General features: G+C 45.1%; 1 protein-coding gene across 1 annotated transcript in view; it reads left to right on the top strand.

Moving 5' to 3' along the window:
* The window catches only part of APCDD1 (APC down-regulated 1), a 33,892-nt gene extending 20,626 nt beyond the window's left edge, over positions 1-13,266 (top strand). Inside the window, exons 4-5 of the mRNA XM_003809333.5 lie at positions 10,035-10,356; positions 12,162-13,266. Of these exons, the coding sequence (XP_003809381.3) occupies positions 10,035-10,356; positions 12,162-12,610 (771 nt within the window). The 3' untranslated portion in view covers positions 12,611-13,266. The remainder of the gene's footprint in view (positions 1-10,034; positions 10,357-12,161) is intronic.
* Positions 13,267-22,558: the final 9,292 nt, after the last annotated feature.

Below are 22,558 nucleotides of genomic sequence, written 5' to 3'. Positions count from 1 at the left end.
AGTTATAAAATAGCGTGAATAATATGATACCACGTACATAAAACTAATAATGAAAGGAGAAGAAGAGGGACTCTTTGCAAAGGAATCAGATATTTATGGAGGAAATTAATGACTGCCTCAGAGGAAGTGACAGAGCTGTCTATCTGGGATGGTCGGACAGAGACTTCACTTTTGGTACCTGTTGCATTTTGTGCTGTGATCTTCTATTACCTAAGCACAGTCATCACAGAAAATTTAGATTAAAAAAAAAAAAAAGCAAGCAAACACTCCCAGACCCAGAGGAATGCTGTGGCCACAGATGCAGGTGGCAGCCCAGCTGGGAGGAGGACCCAGGCTTCCTGAGCCAGCCCAGCTGCCTCGCAAGATGGCTGGGAGGGGGGTCAGTGGAAGGCCGAGTGGCTCTGGGAGCTGAAAGGGTCCATTCTTCTCTTGTCTCTCGCCTTGTACCTCTTGGCCTGCAGTGTGCAGCGGAGTCTTCAGGAAGTTTTCAGATCCTTCCCCAGGACAGCTCTGAGAAGGAACAAAATGGACTCAGCCATTGGTGTCTTTCCAGACCCGGGCACCAGAAAGACTGGGCACTGTGTGCCCACGCCGGCCCAGCCACAGCAGGTTGTCCGAGCTGTCTGTGGCCGCCAGTGGAGACAGGAAGAAAGGCTGGGAGAATGTCTTCAAAGACCGTACACGCCTGCCCAGGAGAGGCTGGGACCTCCTCCTTTGAACTCTTCTCCTTCCCTAATTGCTGGTCCATAGAGACCAAGCTGAAAATTAGTTTAAATGCTAAATTGAGTTTCAAACCACGAGCCTCAGCCCCTCTAGAAACAGGACACCGTGTAAAAATAGAAACTTTAAGTCAACTTGTTTTTCTAAGCTTTATACAGCTTTGCTGTGAGGTCCAGAGTCCTTTGGCAAATAAGTGATGTTTGAAGAGATTCAGGTGTGCTGGGAGGGTTCATTCAGGATGGAATTGGCTACTCTTCATTATAAAAAAGTCAAGACAGCCTAAAGTAACCCTGAAAGAAGATGCTTTGCCTGAATCAAGTTTAGCGTCAGAGCAGCCATAATCCTCTGCCGAGATTCTTCAGAACTATGCAGTTGGAGGGGTAGGAGCCAGGCTCATTCTTTCAGGGATGGAATCAAATGGTAATTAAAAGCAAATGATTGCCAAGGTCGTTAGAGATGCCAGAGCCTCAGGATCAGACTCGTAAGCAAATGGAATTGGTCTTTCTCCAAAATCCTGCACTGATTTAACCACAGGATCGTAAATCAAAGGGGCTGTCTGAAAACCAGACAGAGCCTTCCCCAGGCTGTGCATCTGAAATACTCGGTCCCAGCACATGTACAGCAGGGGAGCTACACACAGGAGGGAGAAAAGCACCGGGCTTTGGGAGTACCTGAGAACTGCAGAAAAAGAGCATGCTGTGCTTTCTCTCTCAAATTCTTTAGGAGCCGCTAGGCTATGAGCCAGCATATGTTTTTGAGGTAGCTTGCCTCTCAGAGGCTTTTTAGAGGATGTGTGACCTGTGCAGCTTCCTGATATCAGTGACACCATGGGGATGTTGAGTCAGGTGGCCTTGGAGCCTGGACTTTTCAGCCTAGCTGCAGGAGCCAGCATGGAGGGACGTCTCCTGAGCACGTGCTTGGTGTGGCTCCTGGGTGGGTGGGCGACCGCGTCTCTGGGGTATAGAAGGAGCCAGGTGCTTGTGGAAGAATTCCATGCCACTTTTCTTTCTGCTAGTGTGGATTTGCAGAGGTGATGGGAGATGGAGGAGGTGGTGGACGACCAGAAGTTCAAGAAGTCATGACCTAAGACAGTTTCAAGAACTAGTCTTACAGGAAGGAGAACCCTAGAAGAAAACTGTGACTGCTCCCTGGAGCCAGGTGTTTCCTATAAGGCAGCAAATGTTGCACAATTCTATGAAAAAACAGAGCTGGCAATTGGGATAGGTTGAGGGGGTCTTGACCCTGAAGGGGTTGCTTTTGTGGACGTTTTATCTGGGCCGAGGTGTGCAGTGTCACAATCACTGGGCTACAAGGCTGCTGATATACACTTTTATTGCAGAAACAGCTCATTATATTTCTTGACTCCAGAGTATTTCAGCAGATAAACAGGCATGCAAGGTTGCTTTATTTAAGGAGTTAGGGGACCAGGAAATATTTGTTGTCAGGGACAATGCAAGTGGTAAACATTTTATCCCTTAAAAGGCAAGAAAGCTCAGAGGACATGAGGAAAGCCTGCAAAAGCAGGAAATTGGCCATTTAAAAAGTACGCATGAGGTCCCTACTCCAGGGAGTGTTTGCTGAGCCCCAGGGGAGAAAGGAAGAGGATGGGCCAGCCAGGAGTGCCCAGTGGATTTACAGCAGATTTAATAAGTCTACTTTAATTATTTAAATGAATCAAAATGCATAGGAGTGGAAGAAAGAAACAAGTAAAAATAAATAAAAATTCTTTTCGGAAACCATTCTTAAAGTCTTTTCTCTTAAAGAACCATCTTCTTAGGGTCCTTTTTCTCCAGCTGCTGGGTGAGGCAAAACGGTCTTTTTTATTATTCTAATGTTAACTAAAACAAAAAAAGGCCTCTGTGAGCTCACTTCTCAGATTCTAAGCTGCCTTGGAAGTCCATTTCCAGAAGGCTAATGTTGCTCTTAAGGACCTACCAGCTGCCCCTGCTGAACTCCCGGGCGCAGAAGTGTTTGGTTGAGTTTTGCTCCCCTCTGCTTCATAGCCAACTACAGACTCAGGAATTAGCAGCCTGGTTTCTCCTTTTCTCCCTCGTCCTCCTGGCCCAGGCCCCTTCCTGGACAGTGGTAACAGGCCCAGGGTGGCTGTGCAGCCTCCCTGAGGCTCTCTGAGTACCCCTGGCACCACAGAGGTGCCCGCGTCCTGGCAGGGATGATGCAGCTGCACGGGGTCTGTACACTGAGGGGCTGCCCTCACCTGCGGAGAGTGGGTGCTGGGCAGCAGGTGCCTCAGTCCATCCAGGCTGCCATAGCAAAGCAGCATGGACTGGGGACAGCCACTCACTTCTCACAGTTCTGGATGTTGGAGAGCCAAGATCAAGGCACCAGCATGGTGGGAGGCTGGAATCCTGGTCAGGGCTCTCTCCCAGGTTGCAGACAGCTGACCTCCCTGTGTATCCTCATGTGGCAGCAAGAGAGCTGGAGAACTCTCAGGCCTCTTTTATAAGGGCCCTAATCCCCTTCTTAAGGGCTGCACCCTCATGACCTAGTCACCCCCCACAGGCCCCACCTCCTAATTTCCTCACATTCGTGGTAAGGATTTTAACATGGATTTTGAGGGGACACAAACATTCAGTGTGTTGGATAGACAGCAAGCCTGCCTGGGCAGTCTGTACCTAAAGCCACTTCCTTCTGAAAGTGGCATCATCATGCTCCCTTTAGATGATCAAAATGAGCCCGAATTCACAAGCTCCTAGAATCCCAGATATGAAAAGCACCCCGAGTTCCCTCCCACAAGGCAGGTGGGCGCCCATCATTTGTGATGAATGCTAGCTACTCCATTTAACTCTTTACATGTCCAATGCCAGCTTTCTCTCCGTTTGCCTGTTAGCCGAGAACCCTGTGCAACTCTCTCCTGGATGTCATGGGAAATATGACAAAGAGAGAACACTTGGTCTTGGCCTCAAAGGACTCGTAATACAGAAGACCCGAGAAGGATGTACCTGCAGGGTTATCTACGGCAGAAATTTAATCAAATACTCGGCACATCGCAGTTACAAAGAAAGCTTTCAACGTGGGCCATTAGCCACTGCAGGTTTCTTTGTGAGAAACATTTGTGTGTTTTTTATCCGAGGGAACAAAACCCTAGGAAAGGAAGTTTCCATCATCTACTCCCATTTTTCCTCCTTCTTGAACAAAACTTTAACTCAAGGAACACTGCTTTTGAAGACTTGTGTTTCATGCAGCCTGCTTCCTTAGTTGATCTGTTCACAAGATCACATCAAGTAATTTCTTCCATTCTGGGAAGATGGCGAAAACAAGCGGATACTGTCAGCAGATGTTGTTGATGAACCACCTTTCCAGAAATAAATAGTGGCAGGGAACAGAGAAAGCCTGGAGAATCCCCATCAGTCATCAGCCGGAGAAGACCTTTTCCTGGGCTGGGGTCCTTGCTGGGGAAACGTCTGTTCTCTGCAGCCTGAGGCAGCTCTGGCCAGGAGGCAGCACTCAGCAAGTCCTAAGACCAAATTACCATCCTGGCTCCACTTTGGGTTTGTAAAGTCATCTGACTTTTTCTCTCCAGGTGCCTTAGTTGCCTCATCTGTAAAATGTACCCATGGTCTCCTGGGAGGTTGTAAAGTCTAAGGAGATGCTGTACTTGAGCCTCCGAGACTCCAATATCCTGTAAATGCAAGCTGTAGCTATTTAACTTGTTACCTGGAGCTAAGCAGGAATCAGAGAGCAGAGTAGGCATAACCCCACTCTTTGCCTAGAACATTGCTCATTTATAAAGTATAAGTTTCTTTCTCATTTTTAGAACAAGTTTAATTTTTTTTCCAGAGATTATTTGCATGGGATCCTTTTTCTCCCTTCCCCTTTCTGATGAAAGCTTTTTATAGTGTGTGTAAAGAATAGCAACAAGGAAACACTTTCTGGTTCCTCTGCTTTAACCTTCAAATCTTCTGGGTACAGAAGCTCTGGCTTTAAATAGCCCTTTCTAAGATTCGGGGAAAGGGGATGCCGTGGAAGCCAAGTTGGTGAGCCTGGGAGAGGACACTTCTCAAATGAGAGTCATGTCTTAGAACATGGATCCCCAAAAAAGAGGGAATAATTTTACGGAGCAAATGATACTCCACAGTACCAATCACTCATCATGTTTAAAAACTGCATATCTAATTCTCTTTCCATGTATCCATCTTGGAAGAATACTGTTTCCGAAAAACATCTCAGAAAAGAGAAACTTTAGAATGAATACAATATACAGGCTTTAATTTGTGCTTCTCTGTAGTTGTGCCTGTAGGTCTCTAATTTTTATTCAGGCCAAAGATTATGAGAATTAGCATAAATGATATTTTTAAAATTTGTTACAATACAGAGGTGTCTCCTTATTCAACGGTAGCTAAAATTGTCCCCTCGTTGACAGTATCCACAGAGGCCAGAAACAACTCTGCTTGTTATGATAACTGGCTTCTTCATGACTGCTAAAGAGTTGTCCCAGCACTTGGGGAGGCTGAGGCAGGCAGATTGCCCTGAGCTCAGAAGTTTGAGACCAGCCTGGGCAACATGGTGAAACCCTGTCTCTACAAAAAATACAAAAAAAAAAAATTTATCCAGTCATGGTGGTGCACACCTGTAGTCCCAGCTACTTGGGAGGCTGAGGTGGGAGGATTGCTTGAGCCTGGGAGGTGGAGGTTGCAGTGATCTGAGATCACATCACTGCACTCCAGCCTGGGCAACCCCCAGACTTTCTCTTTCCCACCTCCAACAGTGAGACCCTGTCTCAAAAAAAGAAAAAAAAAAGGTAACTAGTCAACAACCAAAAAAAATAAAAAATAAAAAAAATTGGCAAAGAAAAATGTAAATTAAAACCACAATGAGCTATCAGTTTACCCAATAGGATGGCTATTACAAAATACAAAACGATCAAAACTAGAAAATATCCAGTTTTGGGAAGGATGTGGAGAAATTGGAACCTTATACATTGCTGATGGAAATGTAAAATGATTGAGCCACTCCAGAAAATGGTACGGTGGTTCCCCCCAAAAATTAAACATAGAATTACCAAATTGATCCACCTATTCTCCTTCTGGGTACATACCCAAAAGAATTAAAAGCAAGGACTTGAACAAACATGGTCCTAGAAGCATCAATCACAGTAGCCAAGAGGTGGAAGCAACCTAAATGTCCATCGACAGATGAATAAATCAACAAAATGTGGAATAGTCATACAATGAATATCAGCCTTAAAAGGATGGAAATTCTGACACATTTTACAACATCGATAAAACTTGAGGAGCTTATAGTAAGTGAAACAGGCCAGATACAAAAAGACAAATAGTGATAGTTCCCCTCAGATGAGGCACCTAGAATAGTCAAATCCACAGAGACAGAAAGGAGAATGGAGGTTTCCAGGGGCGGGAGAGAGAATGAGGCGTTAGTGTTTAGTGGGTGCAGATTTTCAGCTGGGGAAGGTGAAGAGGTTCCAGGGGTAGCCACACAACAGTGTGAATATACTTTAAAATGGCTAAGATGGCAACTTCTATGTTAGGTATTTTTTTTAACACAGTAATAAAAAAAAAAAGCATCTAGTTTAGGGATTTGGCAAGACCAATACCCAAGAACCAGGTTTCTCCCACTCCCTGCACCCTCCCTAGATTCTCAGGCCTACCTGATGGAAAACAAGCCTCCCTGCGCCTGTGCTCCCCACAAGACAAAAAAAACAAACAAAAACACAAAAACCGTGCCTGGCCTGCTTTTCTCTGCTATGGAACAGCAACACTTCAGCCAGAACCATCAATCTCCTGAAGTGACCAAGTCCCACTGGGTCCTCATCTCGGAGCTCAGGAGCCCGGCCTCATTACTGCTAAAGGAAAGCACCTCCGAAAACACTCATTCTGGAACAGCCCAGGCGACAGCAGTACCCCCTCCCCTCCCCCGAGCCTTTGCCTTGTCTGAGCCAAACAGCAGTTGCTCCTCAATGTCGTCCCAGAAGCATCTCTTGCAAGAACTAATGTCCCTTATTTCATTTCTCTCTCCCACCCCCACCTTAGAAGCTCTCTGAGCTCTTCCTGAATTGATCCTGGTATTTGACGAATTAAATCTTTTCAGGAATTGAGACTCTCACCTCCTTAGAATGACCAGAAATGAAGGAGTCGCAACTGATGTTTTTAAATTCCCAAATTACAGATGGCAAACCAAGTTGTGGGGAATGGCGCAGAGGGGAGGTGAAGGCTGGGGTTGGGGAAGCGGGGCTGCCAGCTAGGCTTTGGGGACCTGCCCAGGCAGAGGGGGTAGCCACTACCAGCGATGAGCTGCAAATGGTAGGAGTGCGCACCTCCTCCTGGCTGACGGGAAGATCTGACTCCGCGCTTCTTCTTACCCTGATGGTACGAGTGCTTCGTGTGGCCTCTCTTATTTCAGCATGTGCTGGGCTCACCTGTAGGTGGTGCTGAGCCAGGGGCCGGCTCCTGCACAGCCTGTGTCTGATAACAGGCATCACAGGAGAACACCACCTTCCTGGCTGTGAAGTTTTTGTGATTTGAATCCAAGTTCCCAGCCAGTGTCAGAGGGGGTGTCACTGGTCCCCACACCAGGACCACAGGCCTGATTTCAATGGTGACTGTTCCAGCAGTTGTGCAGGAGCCCTGGGCTGGGCACACTATGTCATATTAATTTTCCACCCTGTGTTTTGAATATGAGAACTCTTGTTGAGGTGAAAACTCTGGAACCTTTACCCCATAGTAGTTGACCAAGGAAACATAAAGGCAAAGCTACCGTACTCAGTGATGCTTTCTTTTAACTCAGTTTATATTTTCTTCACCTTAAGGTGCATTTGAAAGATAGTGGCACATAGGGTGTCAGATAGGCCTTTATTTAATGTTCACACCAAGTGGGTGCACTGAGTGGGAACCACCTTAATCTGCTGTTCATTTCTTGCAGCAGTTATGCAAGTAAGTATAATGATCACCATTGTACAAATGAGGAAGTTGAAATTTAGAGAAATAAATAGCTTGCCCAAAATCACCAGCTGTGAAGCGGCCGGGGCTGGCCTCGGCCCCCAGGAACTGGCCGGAGACATCTTTCCGTGACGTAATTAAGCACTGGCCTAATGGGCCTCATGCAGGAGCTCATCTCCATTTCTCCTGTAGCTTGCAGAGGGCAACTCACTGCTGAGCACAGGTTGCAGGCAGTTTCTCCGTGTGCCCCTAAGCCGTCTGTAGGAAACCGCAGGCCAAAAAATGCACATAGAGCCTGGGGACGCCCAGGACTTGGCCTTCATCTCAATGCTGCAGCTCTTTGATCCAATTGTCTACAAGCCACAAACCATGTTAGCAAAGGAAACATTATCTCGCCTGAAGTGCAACTCTATGCCCATCTAATGCACACAGCAGCAGCGCAAGTTAGTGAGCAGCAGCTGGGAAGCCCACGGCTCTTCCTGCCCTCTCTGGGAAACCAAACAGCGACCACAACGAAATCACATGTTGAGTGAGGGCTGTAAACCCAAAGACCCTGGTGACTGAGATCTCCAACTTTAGAGAACTGCTAGAGAACAAGTGTGTGCCTGCCCAGTCAGTGGGTGCCCCTCAGCCTTGGCCGCAGGACAGATGTGAGGCCATGAACCGATGGCATGGGAGCGCGGGGCTGGGGTGGCCCAGCCGTCCCCAGAACACTGAGCTACCAACTTCTACCTCCCTACCACAGCCTGATCCGATCGGCACGTGCTGCTAGTGGTCAGCGTTCTGCTAGCCTACCAGCTTTGCACCCCCTGGGTGGGAGGAGAATAGCGGAGGGATGACCCAGGTGCAGGAGGAGGCAGCCCGGGCTCAGAGGTGTCTGAAGACCTTGGTCAGACAGCGAGGCAGTGGCACTGTGTTCAAGCACCCTGTGCCCTGACTTCCAGCGTCTCTGACATGTGCACCCCTCACCAGAGAGGCCTTTCTGTGCCACAAACCTAGACAGCCCTTGTTCCCTGCTGTGTTCATGTTATAAAATAGACTAGGTAAGAGAGGGTCTTCTGGAAGGTCAGAGCTGTGGCTGTCTTGCTTAAAGCTGAGAAAGCAGGAAGCAGATGAGGAACGCAGAAACCTTCTGAACCTGGAGGCGGGCAGACCGGGACAGAGGGCAGTGTGCAGGTGTGCTTGCTGCTCCGCGGCCTCCAGCTCTCCCTTCTTGCAGGCCGCCTCCTCCATTCCCTCTTCTAAAGGACCTTGCCTTTCCTACACAACTCCATTTCATCCACAGCCAGTGGAGCGCTGGCCTTTTTTTTTTCCTTTGTGTCTCCTGTTTTTATTAAAATAAATTTTAATTGTGGTAAAATACACATAATGTAAAATGTATCGTTTAACCAGTTTTAAGTGTGCAGTTCTGTGGCACTGATCGCATTCATGTGATTATGCAACCATCACCACCATCCACTTTTTCATCTTCCCAGACTGAACCTCTAGTCCCATTAAACCACTCCTTGTCCCCCCCTTCCAGCTCCTGCAACCACCATTCCACTTTCTGTCTCTATGAATTTGATCACTCTAGGAACCTCATATAAGTGACATCATACAGTGTCCTTTTGTGTCTGGCTTATTTCACTTACCACGATGTCCCCAAGGTTCATCCCTATTGTAGCGGGTGTCCGAACTTCCTGCCTTTCTAAGGCTGAAGAGTATTTCATTGTACGGATAGACCGCATTTTGTTGATCCATCCATCTGTCAATGGACACCTGGGTTGCTTCTACCTTTTGGTTATTGTAAATAACCCTGATGTGAACATGGGTGTGCAAATATCTATTCAAGTCCCTGCTTTCAACTCTTTTGGGTACATACCCAGAAGTGAGATTGCTGGGTCATATGGTAATTCTGTTTTGTTGTTTTTTGTTTTGTTTTGTTTTGTTTTTTGAGGAACCACCTTACTGTTTTCCATAGTGGCTGGACCATTCTGTATTCTCATCAGCTGTGTTTAAGGGTTCCAATTTCTTCACATCCTTGCCAACTTGTGATTTTTTGATAGCATTTTTTGATAGTGGCCATCCTAATGGGTGTGAGGTGCTGCCATCATTTCTTTTTGAAATCAAGTGTCCAGTGCATGTGGTCTGAAAACTTAATAGGATTCTAAAGTGTCCACATCACACCTGAAATGTTTGCGTAGGTCTGTACTGTCAGGCAAACGTGCACTTCTGAGTACACAGGCACACATCACTCTCACCTCTGTCTGTGCCCGGAGCATGATTCCAGTTGGTTCTTGGTGTCGAGGTTGTCAGTGATGGTGACCTGGTACCTGGTGAGACCCCATTTGCCGGAAGCATGTGTGCACTACTCCCTTGGGAAGATAGAGGCCTCTGAATGTGTTTGTTTCTTGGCTTCAGAACCACGACCATGCCTGCATCGCCTGTCGGATCATCTATCGGTCAGACGAGCACCACCCTCCCATCCTGCCCCCAAAGGCAGACCTGACCATCGGCCTGCACGGGGAGTGGGTGAGCCAGCGCTGTGAGGTGCGCCCCGAAGTCCTCTTCCTCACCCGCCACTTCATCTTCCATGACAACAACAACACCTGGGAGGGCCACTACTACCACTACTCAGACCCGGTGTGCAAGCACCCCACCTTCTCCATCTACGCCCGGGGCCGCTACAGCCGCGGCGTCCTCTCCTCCAGGGTCATGGGAGGCACCGAGTTCGTGTTCAAAGGTAGGATTCCCATCTCGAGTCCCAGTATCACAGCCGATAAACAGCCCTGTGACATTTTTGTGGAGGCAGAGCTGAGGGAAAGGACCTCTTTTCTGCCTGAGTTCCCAGGAAAGAAATTGGGGAGTCATTTCTGCCTCAGTCCTTCCCAACGCCCTCTGAGTTTCTCCCTGCTCAAAGTGGATCAGGTGGACAGCCTCCGCTTGCAGGCCTGAATGCGGGAGGAGTCCACGCCACTGTGTGTGGGAAGTTGCCAGCCAGGGAGGATGTTACTGGGAATGAAATCTCTGGCCAGGTGCGGAGGCTCATGCCTGTAATCCCAACACTTTGGGAAACCAAGGCAGGAGGATCTCATGAGGCCAGAAGTTTGAAACCAGCCTGGGCAACATAGTGAGGCCCTAACTCTATAAAAAAATAAAATAAATTAGCTGGATGTGGTGGCATGTGCCTGTAGTCCCAGCTGTTCTGGAGGCTGAGCTAGGAGGATCGCTTGAGCCCAGGAAGTTGAGGCTACAGTGAGAAATGATCGTGCCACTGTACTCCAGCCTGGGCAACAGAGCAAGACCCTGTCTCTAAAAAACAAAAAAAGAAATCTCAAGTCTGCACTTTGTGTTCTTTATACACAACTCTGGCAGATTCCTTGCTGCCCCTCTAATAACATTGCGTTTGCTTGCGTGCCACATGCTTTCTTGAGTGAGCAGTAAAGAGGTGTTAGTGACACCTCGGTGCTCAGAGCTGTCCTTTCCAACCCTGAGCTTGTCGTGTAATTGAGAGGTTGTCACCTGCTTGGAGGTGGGAGCATCTGTGGGAAGGTTCAGGCTGTGTCCTTATCACTAAACAAGGAGGGGAGGAAGGAGCTGCACCAGGCTGCTAGCAACAAAGCAGGGCTTGTGGTTGCTATTTTTAAAAGGTTGCTTTTTTTTTCCCCCCTAAGTTTGAGCATCTTTGTAAAATGGTGTCAGCCCTATCATACCAAATAAAGAGGGATAGCTTCGATCCCAGGTGACTCCTCCAGGATGGCGTTCCAGGGTTCAGTCCCATTACTATAAAAATGTTTCTGTTAACCCAGAAAGTCCTGGAAGACTTTAGCCCTCCTTTTGGGTAGCAAGGTTTGCTCCAGAAATACAGGCCCTTTGAGAAACTTAATTGAAAGCAAGCAATCTTTACTTGACTCCACCCTGAAGCTCATCGTGTTATACACGGAAGTGGCCCCCTGGAGGGACCTTCAGAAGCAATTCTCCACAAAAGCTGGGCTTTGTATTTAATTTATTCACTCACATTTTTCTTGCTTGCAGCCTAACTAATTTTAGATGCCTGATGTATGGGCCCGTAGGAATGTGTGAGAATGCCAACCAGAATAGGTGTTTGACACCAAAACTTTTAGAAACCCGAAAACCTTTTGATGAAAGCAAAATTCCAGCCTTTGTTGAATATTTTTCTTTCAATCCCAACGAGTCAGCATCACCAAATAAAACTCCTTAGGAGCACTCCGAGCTGTAGTTTTATTTGTTGCCTGCAGGCACTCCCAGCTGTATTCTGGGCTCAGTGTTTCTACACCAGATGGTCTGTGTTGCATGGCCACACCTGCAGCATATCGGTTTGACTGCCACCCAGATCAACAGGTTGAACTCTTCTCCGCCTGACAGTGCTTTGATGACTACTGCCGTCAGATGGGTGGGTCTGTAGGTGGGATTGTTTTTGGAAAAGAAAGCCTTGTCTAGTTAGAGTGTGGCCAGTGTTTTCTGGGTGGGTTTCTGGATCCCACGCCTACTCCCTGGAGTCATGGAACTCTCCTTTCTCCTTTGCAGTGAATCACATGAAGGTCACCCCCATGGATGCGGCCACAGCCTCACTGCTCAACGTCTTCAACGGGAATGAGTGCGGGGCCGAGGGCTCCTGGCAGGTGGGCATCCAGCAGGATGTGACCCACACCAATGGCTGCGTGGCCCTGGGCATCAAACTACCTCACACGGAGTACGAGATCTTCAAAATGGAACAGGATGCCCGGGGGCGCTATCTGCTGTTCAACGGTCAGAGGCCCAGCGACGGGTCCAGCCCAGACCGGCCAGAGAAGAGAGCCACGTCCTACCAGATGCCCTTGGTCCAGTGTGCCTCCTCTTCGCCGAGGGCAGAGGACCTCGCAGAAGACAGTGGAAGCAGCCTGTATGGCCGGGCCCCTGGGAGGCACACCTGGCCCCTGCTGCTGGCTGCACTTGCCTGCCTTGTCCCTCTGCTGCATTGGAACATCCGCAGATAGAAGTTTTAGAAAGTTATATTTTTCCAAACCAGGATTCCTTACTATTGACAGATTTTCTTTACCAAAAGAAAAGACATTTATTCTTTTGATGCACTTGAATGCCAGAGAACTGTCCTTTTTCTCCTCTCCCTCCCTCCCAGCCCCTGAGTCATGAACAGCAAGGAGTGTTTGAAGTTTCTGCTTTGAACTCCGTCCAGCCTGATCCCTGGCCTGAGCAACTTCACAACAGTAATTGCACTTTAAGACAGCCTAGAGTTCTGGACGAGCGTGTTTGGTAGCAGGGATGAAAGCTAGGGCCTCTTATTTTTTTCTCTTAATTATTATTATATTTCTGAGTTAAACTTAGAAGAAACAGCTATCAAGCTACAACTTTTCCTGCCATTTTCCTGTGGTTGCAGCCTGTCTTCCTTTGAAATTGTTTTACTCTCTGAGTTTTATATGCTGGAATCCAATGCAGAGTTGGTTTGGGACTGTGATCAAGACACCTTTTATTAATAAAGAAGAGACACAGGTGTAGATATGTATATACAAAAAGATGTACGGTCTGGCCAAACCACCTTCCCAGCCTTTATGCAAAAAAAGGGGAGAATCAAAGCTTTCGTTTCAGAAATGTTGCGTGGAAAAGTATCTGTAATTAAAGTTTCGAAGTAATTTAACCTGTTTTTACATCATTTGTCTTACCTTGTTGAGAGAGGAGACTCGCTTGTTGGCTTCTGGTTGTTGCAGGAGGCATGTGGCTTCCTAGCCTTCTCAGTAGACAGGATGATTAGGAAAATAGCAACATCAATCCTGTTACACAGGAGCAGTGACACAGGGGTGGCTGCAGTGTGGTACATGCCACACAAATGATAGAGAAAGTGCCCGTTCATTGCAGTTTCCTCTTCCTGGGGGACCTGAGCCCTGACTCACACTGTCTTATTAGGGGCAGGCGGAAGAAGCTGCACTCTGGCATCCATGCCACCTTCTAAGATGAACACGCAGAGACAGAACTTCAGCTGCTCAGAGAGAGTGCAGTGGGCATGGTCTGCCCTGGGGGCTTGCTCCATTACACCCTTACTTGGCATGCAACCAAGTCTTTGTGTAAAGCCATCCTGTCATTGCACATACTGGCTCACTCAGTGTCTTCCCTGCTGCTGATGTGGCTCTGTGCTGGCAGTTTCAGGGTCAGTGTGCTGCTTTCCTAGGGACATTAGAAGGGCGCAGGAGTGCATGTCTGCCCATTCCTTTGGAGTATTGCAGATGATGCTATACGATACCAAGTGTTACTGCTCACAGAGACTGGGAAAGGGAAATGGGAGTAACCGAAAGCCAGATGGAATGAAAGCAAACATGGAAACCATGATCACGGCAAAGAGCCATCCTTGTATTTAAGAAGTAAATTTGGCCAGGTGCGATGGCTCACGCCTGTAACCCCAGCACTTTGGGAGGCCAAGGAGGGTGGATCACGAGGTCAGGAGATCAAGACCATCCTGGCTAACACTGTGAAATGCCATCTCTACTAAAAATACAAAAACTTAGCCAGGCGTGGTGGTGTGCAACTGTAGTCCCAGCTACTCGGGAGGCTGAGGCAGGAGAATGGCATGAACCTGGGAGGTGGAGCTTGCAGTGAGCCGAGATTGTGCCACTGCACTCGAGCCTGGGCAACAGAGCGAGACTCCATCTCAAAAAAAAAAAAAAAGTAACTTTATGAAATGCCACAGCATTCAGTGTGGCATTAAGTTACAACGACCACATAGAGTACCAAAGTGCTTCAGATTATATTTTAAGTTGTGGTGCAGACTGAGGGGGCTTATTCAAAATGAAAATACTAACTTAAATGGCTACCAAGTTCAATAAACAAAGATGTCAAAATACTCTCAGAAATACAAGTGATACTATCTTTAAAAGACGTAATAAAATCATGTGAAAAACTGTATTCACTGCTGAAGAATACCTCAGTGATTTACCACAATGCAGTTCACAAGCACTCCCCTAGACTCAGCTATTTGTGCTTCTTAAAAATATGCTACATATACACACGTACACGTATACCCAAATATATAGATACTAACGTGTATACAATGTATGTATATGTATATATTTATTAGGGATGATATGAAATTCCTGTGGTCTTACCACTTTCTGATACAATATAAATCCTTACCAACAAGAAACAATAGAATTTACTCACGGATCTCTGGCACCTTAGCTTTCTGCCTGTTGCCATCTCACCCACATACACTCCAACTTATCTTGGTTGTGTCATGTTAGCACAAATAAGACTCTAAATTCCCCAGTGTCCCATGATGATCTCCACGTTACGGTATTTCCCATCACCTCCAAGAAACAGTGATTGATCTCTAAGAGCCATTCAGGTTTGAGTGTCAGAAATTTTAACTCGAGACCACGGCGCTCTATCTGAGGAAGGCATGTCTGGCCCTTAAATATTCCATCACAAGCTTAAAGTACATAGCATGCAATCAGTGCTGGCCAGCCTCCCCCTCAGTTAGGAGCAGGTCGTTCTACGTGGGAATACCAGATTCAGGGAAGGTGGTGAAGAGCGAAGAAGACCTGCTGGGACCAGCCTTCCTCCGCTGGGGAGCAGGCTGATGAGGGCCAGGTCAGAAAGCTGTTCTTTGGGCAATAGCAAAATCTGGATGTCACTTAGACTTCTACTACATACAATCCAAGTTGACCTGGGGATCAAAAGGAAATTCCTGGCCTCCTGACTCTAGCTGGTACAGAACTAAAGGTCAGTTTGCTCAGACATGACAAGTTCCTGTGTCAGAGAGCAGGATCACGCTTCACGCTCAGGTCTGCCACCTCCGGGTGACATCATCATAACAGTCTGCAGCAGTAGTCTGATCCCGTGGTGGCATGCTAGGGTAACTCAGCAGCGCCACCACAAAGGGCCCGTCAGGGAGGCTGGCAGCCCAGCACATCTCTGATAGGGACCACACGCACCTGTGGGAATGACTTGACTGTCAGGCTCTTGTGGTTTCTGGGTGAAGGAAGAGCTTTACTGATAACAAACCGGCCATTTTCTACTCCACTAGCTCTTAAAATACATTCTGAAAACAAAGATGATCTTCACAACAGTGTTGTGTTTTAACATTGCAATGTTTTGTCTTAACATGGTACACCCAATCCTTGTAAGACAAACTAGGAACACAGCGATGGGATACCAAAGCCAACAGACAGCATCTAATTAGGCGTTGCAGAACACTGTCCTCAAAGGAAAATGCCAAAGAGCCTGGGGATAGGGAGAGAGTGGGTCCACTCAGAAGCAGAGACCTTCCCTACCCCACACAGCCTTCTCTGGCTTTCTTGAGACATCTGAGCTTTCATGAGTCCAAACAACTTTCATGGAAATATCTGCATCAAGAACAAATGCAGTTTGGATCAATGTTTTCCACCAATTTCTAGATTTATGAGAAAATGCCAAGCATTCTTTTCTTACCAGTAAAAGAATCACATGTCCTAAATAAAAGAATTAAATTCTTCAAATCCCCAAATCTAAGACTGTTCCTGAGTGTTCCTGGCTTGGGTCAACAATCTCTAAATGTAAAACTGGGCTCCTGTTTGGTCATAATCCCATTTTCCTGGTGTTTGACTAGGCAGAAGTAACCCTGCCTTGGAAAAAAGCTAGAGAAGTATGGCCTCCAACTTCTCCATTGGCTGAGATGTGATCAGATTGACACATTGCACTTTATATAGTCATACCTAGTCAAGAGAGACCAACCTGAGGCCCAGTGGCACACCACCCAAGCTGTGAAACTGCACGCACATGCACCTCGTTTACTCCAATGCACAGTTGCTCTTGAAAGCAGGTTGCAGTGTCTGACTCCTAGCCTCCCATTCCAAGAATAAGGCCATGGTTTCCACAGGTTCAGCTTGGTCGCTTTGTTTCTGATGTCTATTGAACAACCACCTCCACGGTCTACGGCCTCTGAAACACTCCATGAGCATTTCTACCCCCTCTTCATTTAATGAATCTCATTCAGCTGTTACACTGGAATTCAGAAACACAAGAGAGTTTGTGGGCACAAACTGCTATGCTTTGCAGCCTCAGCCTCTGAAACAAAGTCTTGTCTTGATCAAAATCTTGTTTTCCTGATTGGAGGAAGGATTGGCACTCTTGCCAGCCTCTAAGGAGTTGCTCCAGCCTTTTTCTCAATAAGTTGCGTCTTCTTGAGTGAAATGAAAGGCAGAGGAGAAACTTCCAGAAGGTTGGAAATTGTATTTTCCAAGGGCTTTAGGCATTTGAGGCCTAGTCTTCTTTCTGCAGCTGATGAGGCTACATATGCAAGACAATTGAGAGACTTTGACCTTCAGAAAATCAAGATGATAGCAAGCTAGTGAGGGCCACTATCTACTAAGAGAGCTCACGTGCAGAACATCTTTCTGTCTCCTCAATAAAACAGTCCAAGTTCTCACAGGCTAGGACTAGGGTAATACATCTGCCCTGAGATCAGTTTATTTAGATTGAAAAACTGAGATATCTGTTGTGTGTTGAAGTTTTATTCTCCAACTCATTTAGGAAATGAAGCTATTTTATATCTAGAGTCCAGCATTACCTATATGAAAGAAAATAGTTCATTAGCTTCATAGTATCCTTAACTCATAGCATTTTTTAAAGTCCCTTAAAAGAGCCTATAGTCTCCTATGGGTTCTAATGCAGAAGAGGGAATACCCCGTTATGTCAGAAGTAAGCAGTTTGGCAGGGTAAGATTGGGTAGACAGTCTGAGAAACAGAACTGTAACAAGATAGCTCTCTTCCCACACTGCTGCTGTACTATGCCCGACAAACATGAGAGGCATCTTAGTAAAACATGGGGCTGGTTTGTCTTGACAGTCATTTGTGCAGCTTTTGCATAACTTTTAGGAGGTGTTTTCCTCCTAATATCAAATGGAGAGCGCCGCAGTGCAAGTACTAGAGCCCATTAAAAAGCAATACTATTCGTCACAGCATTCTCTGCCATTTATGTAGGAAGAGAAGCAGCCAGCATCCTACCTGCAGTTTAGACCTTTGTCCATTGTCAACATGAAGATCTTTTCCTCTTGCAGTTGCATATGTATTTCGCCAATGTACAAAACAATTCTTCTTCACTGCATGCGCTGGATTACATAGCCCAACAAATCTGGCCAGCTGTTAAAATATTTACTAAAGTAAGGCTAATGAATACTGCCTTGAATGCCTTGGAAACTTCAACCAACTGACAAGGTATCATTAATCTCATATTATAGATGATAAAAGTGGAGCTTTCTGAGGTTAAGGGCCAAGGAGCCAAAGAGCATTGATTTAGCTCTTCTTTTTTTGCCCCAGAATTGTAGCCTGGCTTTCTCAAAAACAGCAACAACAGCCATTTCTTGAATGCACACTAAATCGTATGGTCTTGTACTCAGTTCCATAAAAGCATACTTGATTAATTTTCATAACAACTTACTATGGCAAGATACTTTACAGTTCTAAATTCTTACTAAAAAATCTGGTTATGACTTTCCATGTTCTCACTCCAACCCCCAACAGCTTTTTATTTTTAAGGCCTCCACCGCTGACCCCTCCAGAGCATGTGAACTCAGTGAAGCTTACAAAGCCTCTGGCCTGGCTCCTGACTTGGGGAGAGAAAAAGTAGAGATCAGTGGGGCCTCAGACTCTGCTTTTCAGTATCAGAGTGGGAATCACCAATCTCAGTCCCTTGATCCAGGCTGAGGACAGTCAGAGGAAACTGTTTCCTCCCAGAAACTGTCCAGGCAGAACAATGGGTGCCCTCCTACAGCAGGTGGGCGATTTCACCTTTCAAACATTCTCAGGTTTGAGTGACCCTCAGCTCCTGAGCCAGTCCAAGAACAATTCCTTCCAGATCTCTCCTGGCCCAAGGTTTCCAGGCCAGTGAGGGAAGGTGCCTTCAAGGTGAGCTCCTCCACACATGCGCACACACTTGATTTTCCATTTCAAGTGACAAATATTTGAACATCTCAGGTGAAGCTGGAGAAATATCTAATGTCCTTAATGAAGCTCCTCACATAACTGTGTGTTGTGGACACACAGTTATGTGAGGGATCCTCTGGGCAGAAGTGTGTACCCTTACATGTCCACACTCTTCTGGGCCACCAGTATACTTTAGTGAATTGTTCTAGCACACTACTCTCATATTGGCCCTGGCCTATCCTACCTTCTGCGTGAAGCCACATTTGCAAATGGTTAATAAAGTATCTGTTGCCTAGTCATCACTTACTCAAACCCTCCGTAACTTCTCCCAATGTTTGCACCCGAGTCAAACATCCAGCCGTTGCTTCCATCTGCAAGGCAGTGCTGTGAGTTGGGCCATGGTCTGGTCACTTCAAATATGCAGGCTTGCCGACATTTTGAGGATGAAGTACTCAGGAAGGGAGGCCAAGCTCAGCAGAATAGGCTCTGAGGAAAATCCAGGTGATGCTCTCCATAGTAAGTTATGAAGATATTTCCTACCGGTCCCTCCAGGTTTCCTCTCCACCCCCTCCCGTTTTCCTCTCCACCCCCTCCCATCCTCCTTCCCCACACTGACTATAGCAGCGGCTCCCTTGCCTTCTGCCTTCTAACTGGATTCAGCTAACAGAGTGTAGTTGGGTGATCCCTGGCAGGAGGAGAGGGTAGAGGTGCCTACTCCCATCACACGGCTCTCTCCACAAGACCTCCATGTCTAGGTTACCAGCAGCCACTTCCTCCTTTGCCCCTTCAGGTCTTGGATATATTGGTTCCCGCTGTTGCTGGCCCTAGAGAACTGCACTAGCTTTACATGATTTTTCTAAATTTGTGGTCCCTACTTTTGTAAATAATCTTCATTTTTCCCTTTTGATGAGGGACTCTTGAGTTTGATTTTCTCTCTTTATAGCATATCTGATTTTATTAGAGGGAACAAGTGAATATAAGCTAGAATCACTTTTTTCAGATGAGGACTTCCTGCTTCAAAGTTGGTGCCAGCCTTTCTGAGGATGTGTTTCATTTCATAAGTAGTAAAATCCTTCTTCAGCAAACGCAATCTTCTGGTGCATGTCTCCACCCCAAGTCACCTCTCCTGCACTTACAAACCCTGTTAACGTGTAGGCAGGTCAGCTACTGGGCAAGAGGAATGGACAGTAGAGAAGAGGTGATGCCACACAACAAGCTGAACTGCCCAGGTTCCACATGGACAAGTTTGATGAAAAATATTTTCCACATTATATAAACTTCACTCTCTATTCTAGTGGCAGACTATATATCTGATAATTCAGATTAAATTTCATATTTTTACCCCAAGCTATTTTCTATGTGTCTCCATTTTTTATTAATCTTCCCAAAAATGATATATAGCGTCACTATGACTTTGAACTAATCAATACTCTTATTTTCAATGTGAAAAGTTCAATGACAAGACATTTAGTGTGTTTGTTAAAAAGACATCTTTTTTATTGTAGTAAGAACACTTCACATGAGATCTACCCTTTTAATAGATTTTTAAGTGCACAAGACAATGTTGTTAATTATAGGCACCATGCTGTACAGCAGATCTCGAACCTACTCATCTTGTGTAACAAAACTTTATACCCTTTGAACAGTACCTCCACCCCAGCCCCTGGAAGCCACCATTTCACTATTTCTATGAGTTTGGCTATTTTGGATTCCTCATATAAGTGAAAAACACAGTATTTGTACTTCCATGACTGGCTTATTTCACCTAACATAATGTCCTCCAGGTTCGTCCATGTTGTCACATACACAAGATTTTCTCTTTTTTAGGGCTGAAAAATATTGCATTGTGTGCATAGATCACATTTTCTTTATCCATTCATCCACTGATGGACAATTCCGTTGATTTCATATCTTACATATTGAATACTGCAATGAAAGGGGGAGTGCAAATATCTCTTCAAGATCTGATTTCAGTTTTTCTGCATATATACCCAGTAGTGGGATTTCTGGATAATATGATAGTTCTATTTTTAATTTTTTGAGGGACCTCCATACGGTTTTTTATAGTGGCCGCACCATTTTATGTTTCTTCCAGTCTTGCACAGGAGCTCCAATTTCTCCGCATTTTTTCCAGCACTTGCTATCTTTTTTTTATATAATGGCCGTTTTAGCAGATGTGAGGTAATATCTCATTGTGGTTTTGATTTGCATTTCCCTGATGATTAGTAATGTTGGCATCTTTTCATATTCTTGTTGGCCATTTGCATATCTTCTTTGGAGAAATGTTTATTCAAGTATTTTACCCACTTTTTAATTGGGTTATTAGGATTTTCTGCTATTGAGTTTTAGGAATTTCTTATATATCTGCATATCAGATATATGGCTTGAAAATGTTTTCTCCCCTTCTGTAGGTTGGCTTTTTATTCTAGGAATAAACTTAACTAAGGATGAAAGACTTATACAATGAAAACTACAAAACATTAATGAAGGAAAAAAGACACAACTAAATAGAAAGACATTACTTACTCATGGAATGCAAGGCATAATATTGTTACAACGTCCATACTACCCAAAGTGATCCACAGATTCAATTCAATCCCTATCAACATCCCAATCACAGTTTTTACAGAAGTAGAAAAAAGCAAACCTAAAATTTATATGAAAAAAACCCAAATAGCCAAAACATATTGAAAAAGAAGAACAAATCTAGAGGCATCATTTTTTTTTCTGATTTCAAAATATATTACAAAGCTGCAGTAATCAAAACACTACAGTACTGACATGAAGACATAGACATACAGACTAATGGAACCGAATAGAGAGACCAGAAATAGACCACATATATATATAGTCAACCACTTTTCTACAGAGCTACCAAGAGTACACATAGGGAAAAGATAGTTTCACCAATACATAGTTTTGGGAAAACTGGATATCAACATACAAAAGAATAAATTGGGACTTTTATCTCACACAATATACAAAAATGAACTCAATGTAAATTAAAGACTTGAACATACAACCTGAAACTGTAAAACTCATAGAAGAAAACATTGGTGAAAGCTTCATGACACTGGTCTTGACTATGATTTCATGGACATGACACTAAAAGCATAGGCAACAAAAGCAAAAATAAACAAATGGGACCACATCAAACTAAAAAGCTTCTGCACAGTGAAGGAAACAATGAGCACAGTGAAGAAGCAACCTACAGAATGGGAAAATATCTGCAAACCATTCATCAGATAAGGGATTCATAAATAAGATATATGAAGAATTCCTACACTTAATAGCAACAACAGAACAAACAAACAAAACCCAAGTAATTTTATTTGAAAGAATGGGTGAGAGACTGGAATAAACATTTTTCCCAAAAATATATTACATTTTATATTGTCTTCCTTGACAATTACTTTTTCACTGTGAAAACCACTCAATGATGTCACTGATGGATTTCATAAACATGGAAGTTCAGACTTCATGAAAGATTTGGCCAAAGACAAAAAATAGCCCTGATTTCCAAATACAAATCATTTCAATGGGCAAAAAACAAAGTGCCTGGTATGATAAAATGCATTCTCTCAACCTTCTTTGAGTGTGTTCCAGCACAAATGTCTATCTACAGTATTCATAGCAAATTCTAGCCAACCTCTGCATTTCCTTATTAGCTTGAAACTAAATGGCAGGAAACACCCAGGGGCACTAGTAACACTAGAATCTTGTGCCAATTTAAAACTGGATAGACAGTACTGTGGAGCTAGTTTCTTAATACTTTGAAAAATTCCATTGAAATGAGAGATAACAAACTTGAAAGGAAAGTACTTTTTGCATCAATAAATAAAACATCAAAGTGATTATTGAGCCAAAGATCCAAAGAAGTCATGTGCAGTTTTCAGTATAATAAAGCACTGAATATGAATTCATATGATCAGCCTAGTTTAAAAAAATAGCAATACTTTCTATTTCTGGAACAACCTTTCTCCTGGGGAATGATGGAGGCACTAATATCACCGTACTGTGCCCAATTTAACACTTGT

The sequence above is a fragment of the Pan paniscus genome, chromosome 17 (genome assembly GCF_029289425.2).
Source record: "Pan paniscus chromosome 17, NHGRI_mPanPan1-v2.0_pri, whole genome shotgun sequence".
NCBI lineage: Eukaryota > Metazoa > Chordata > Mammalia > Primates > Hominidae > Pan > Pan paniscus.
This window is presented reverse-complemented; position numbering and strand designations above follow the sequence as displayed.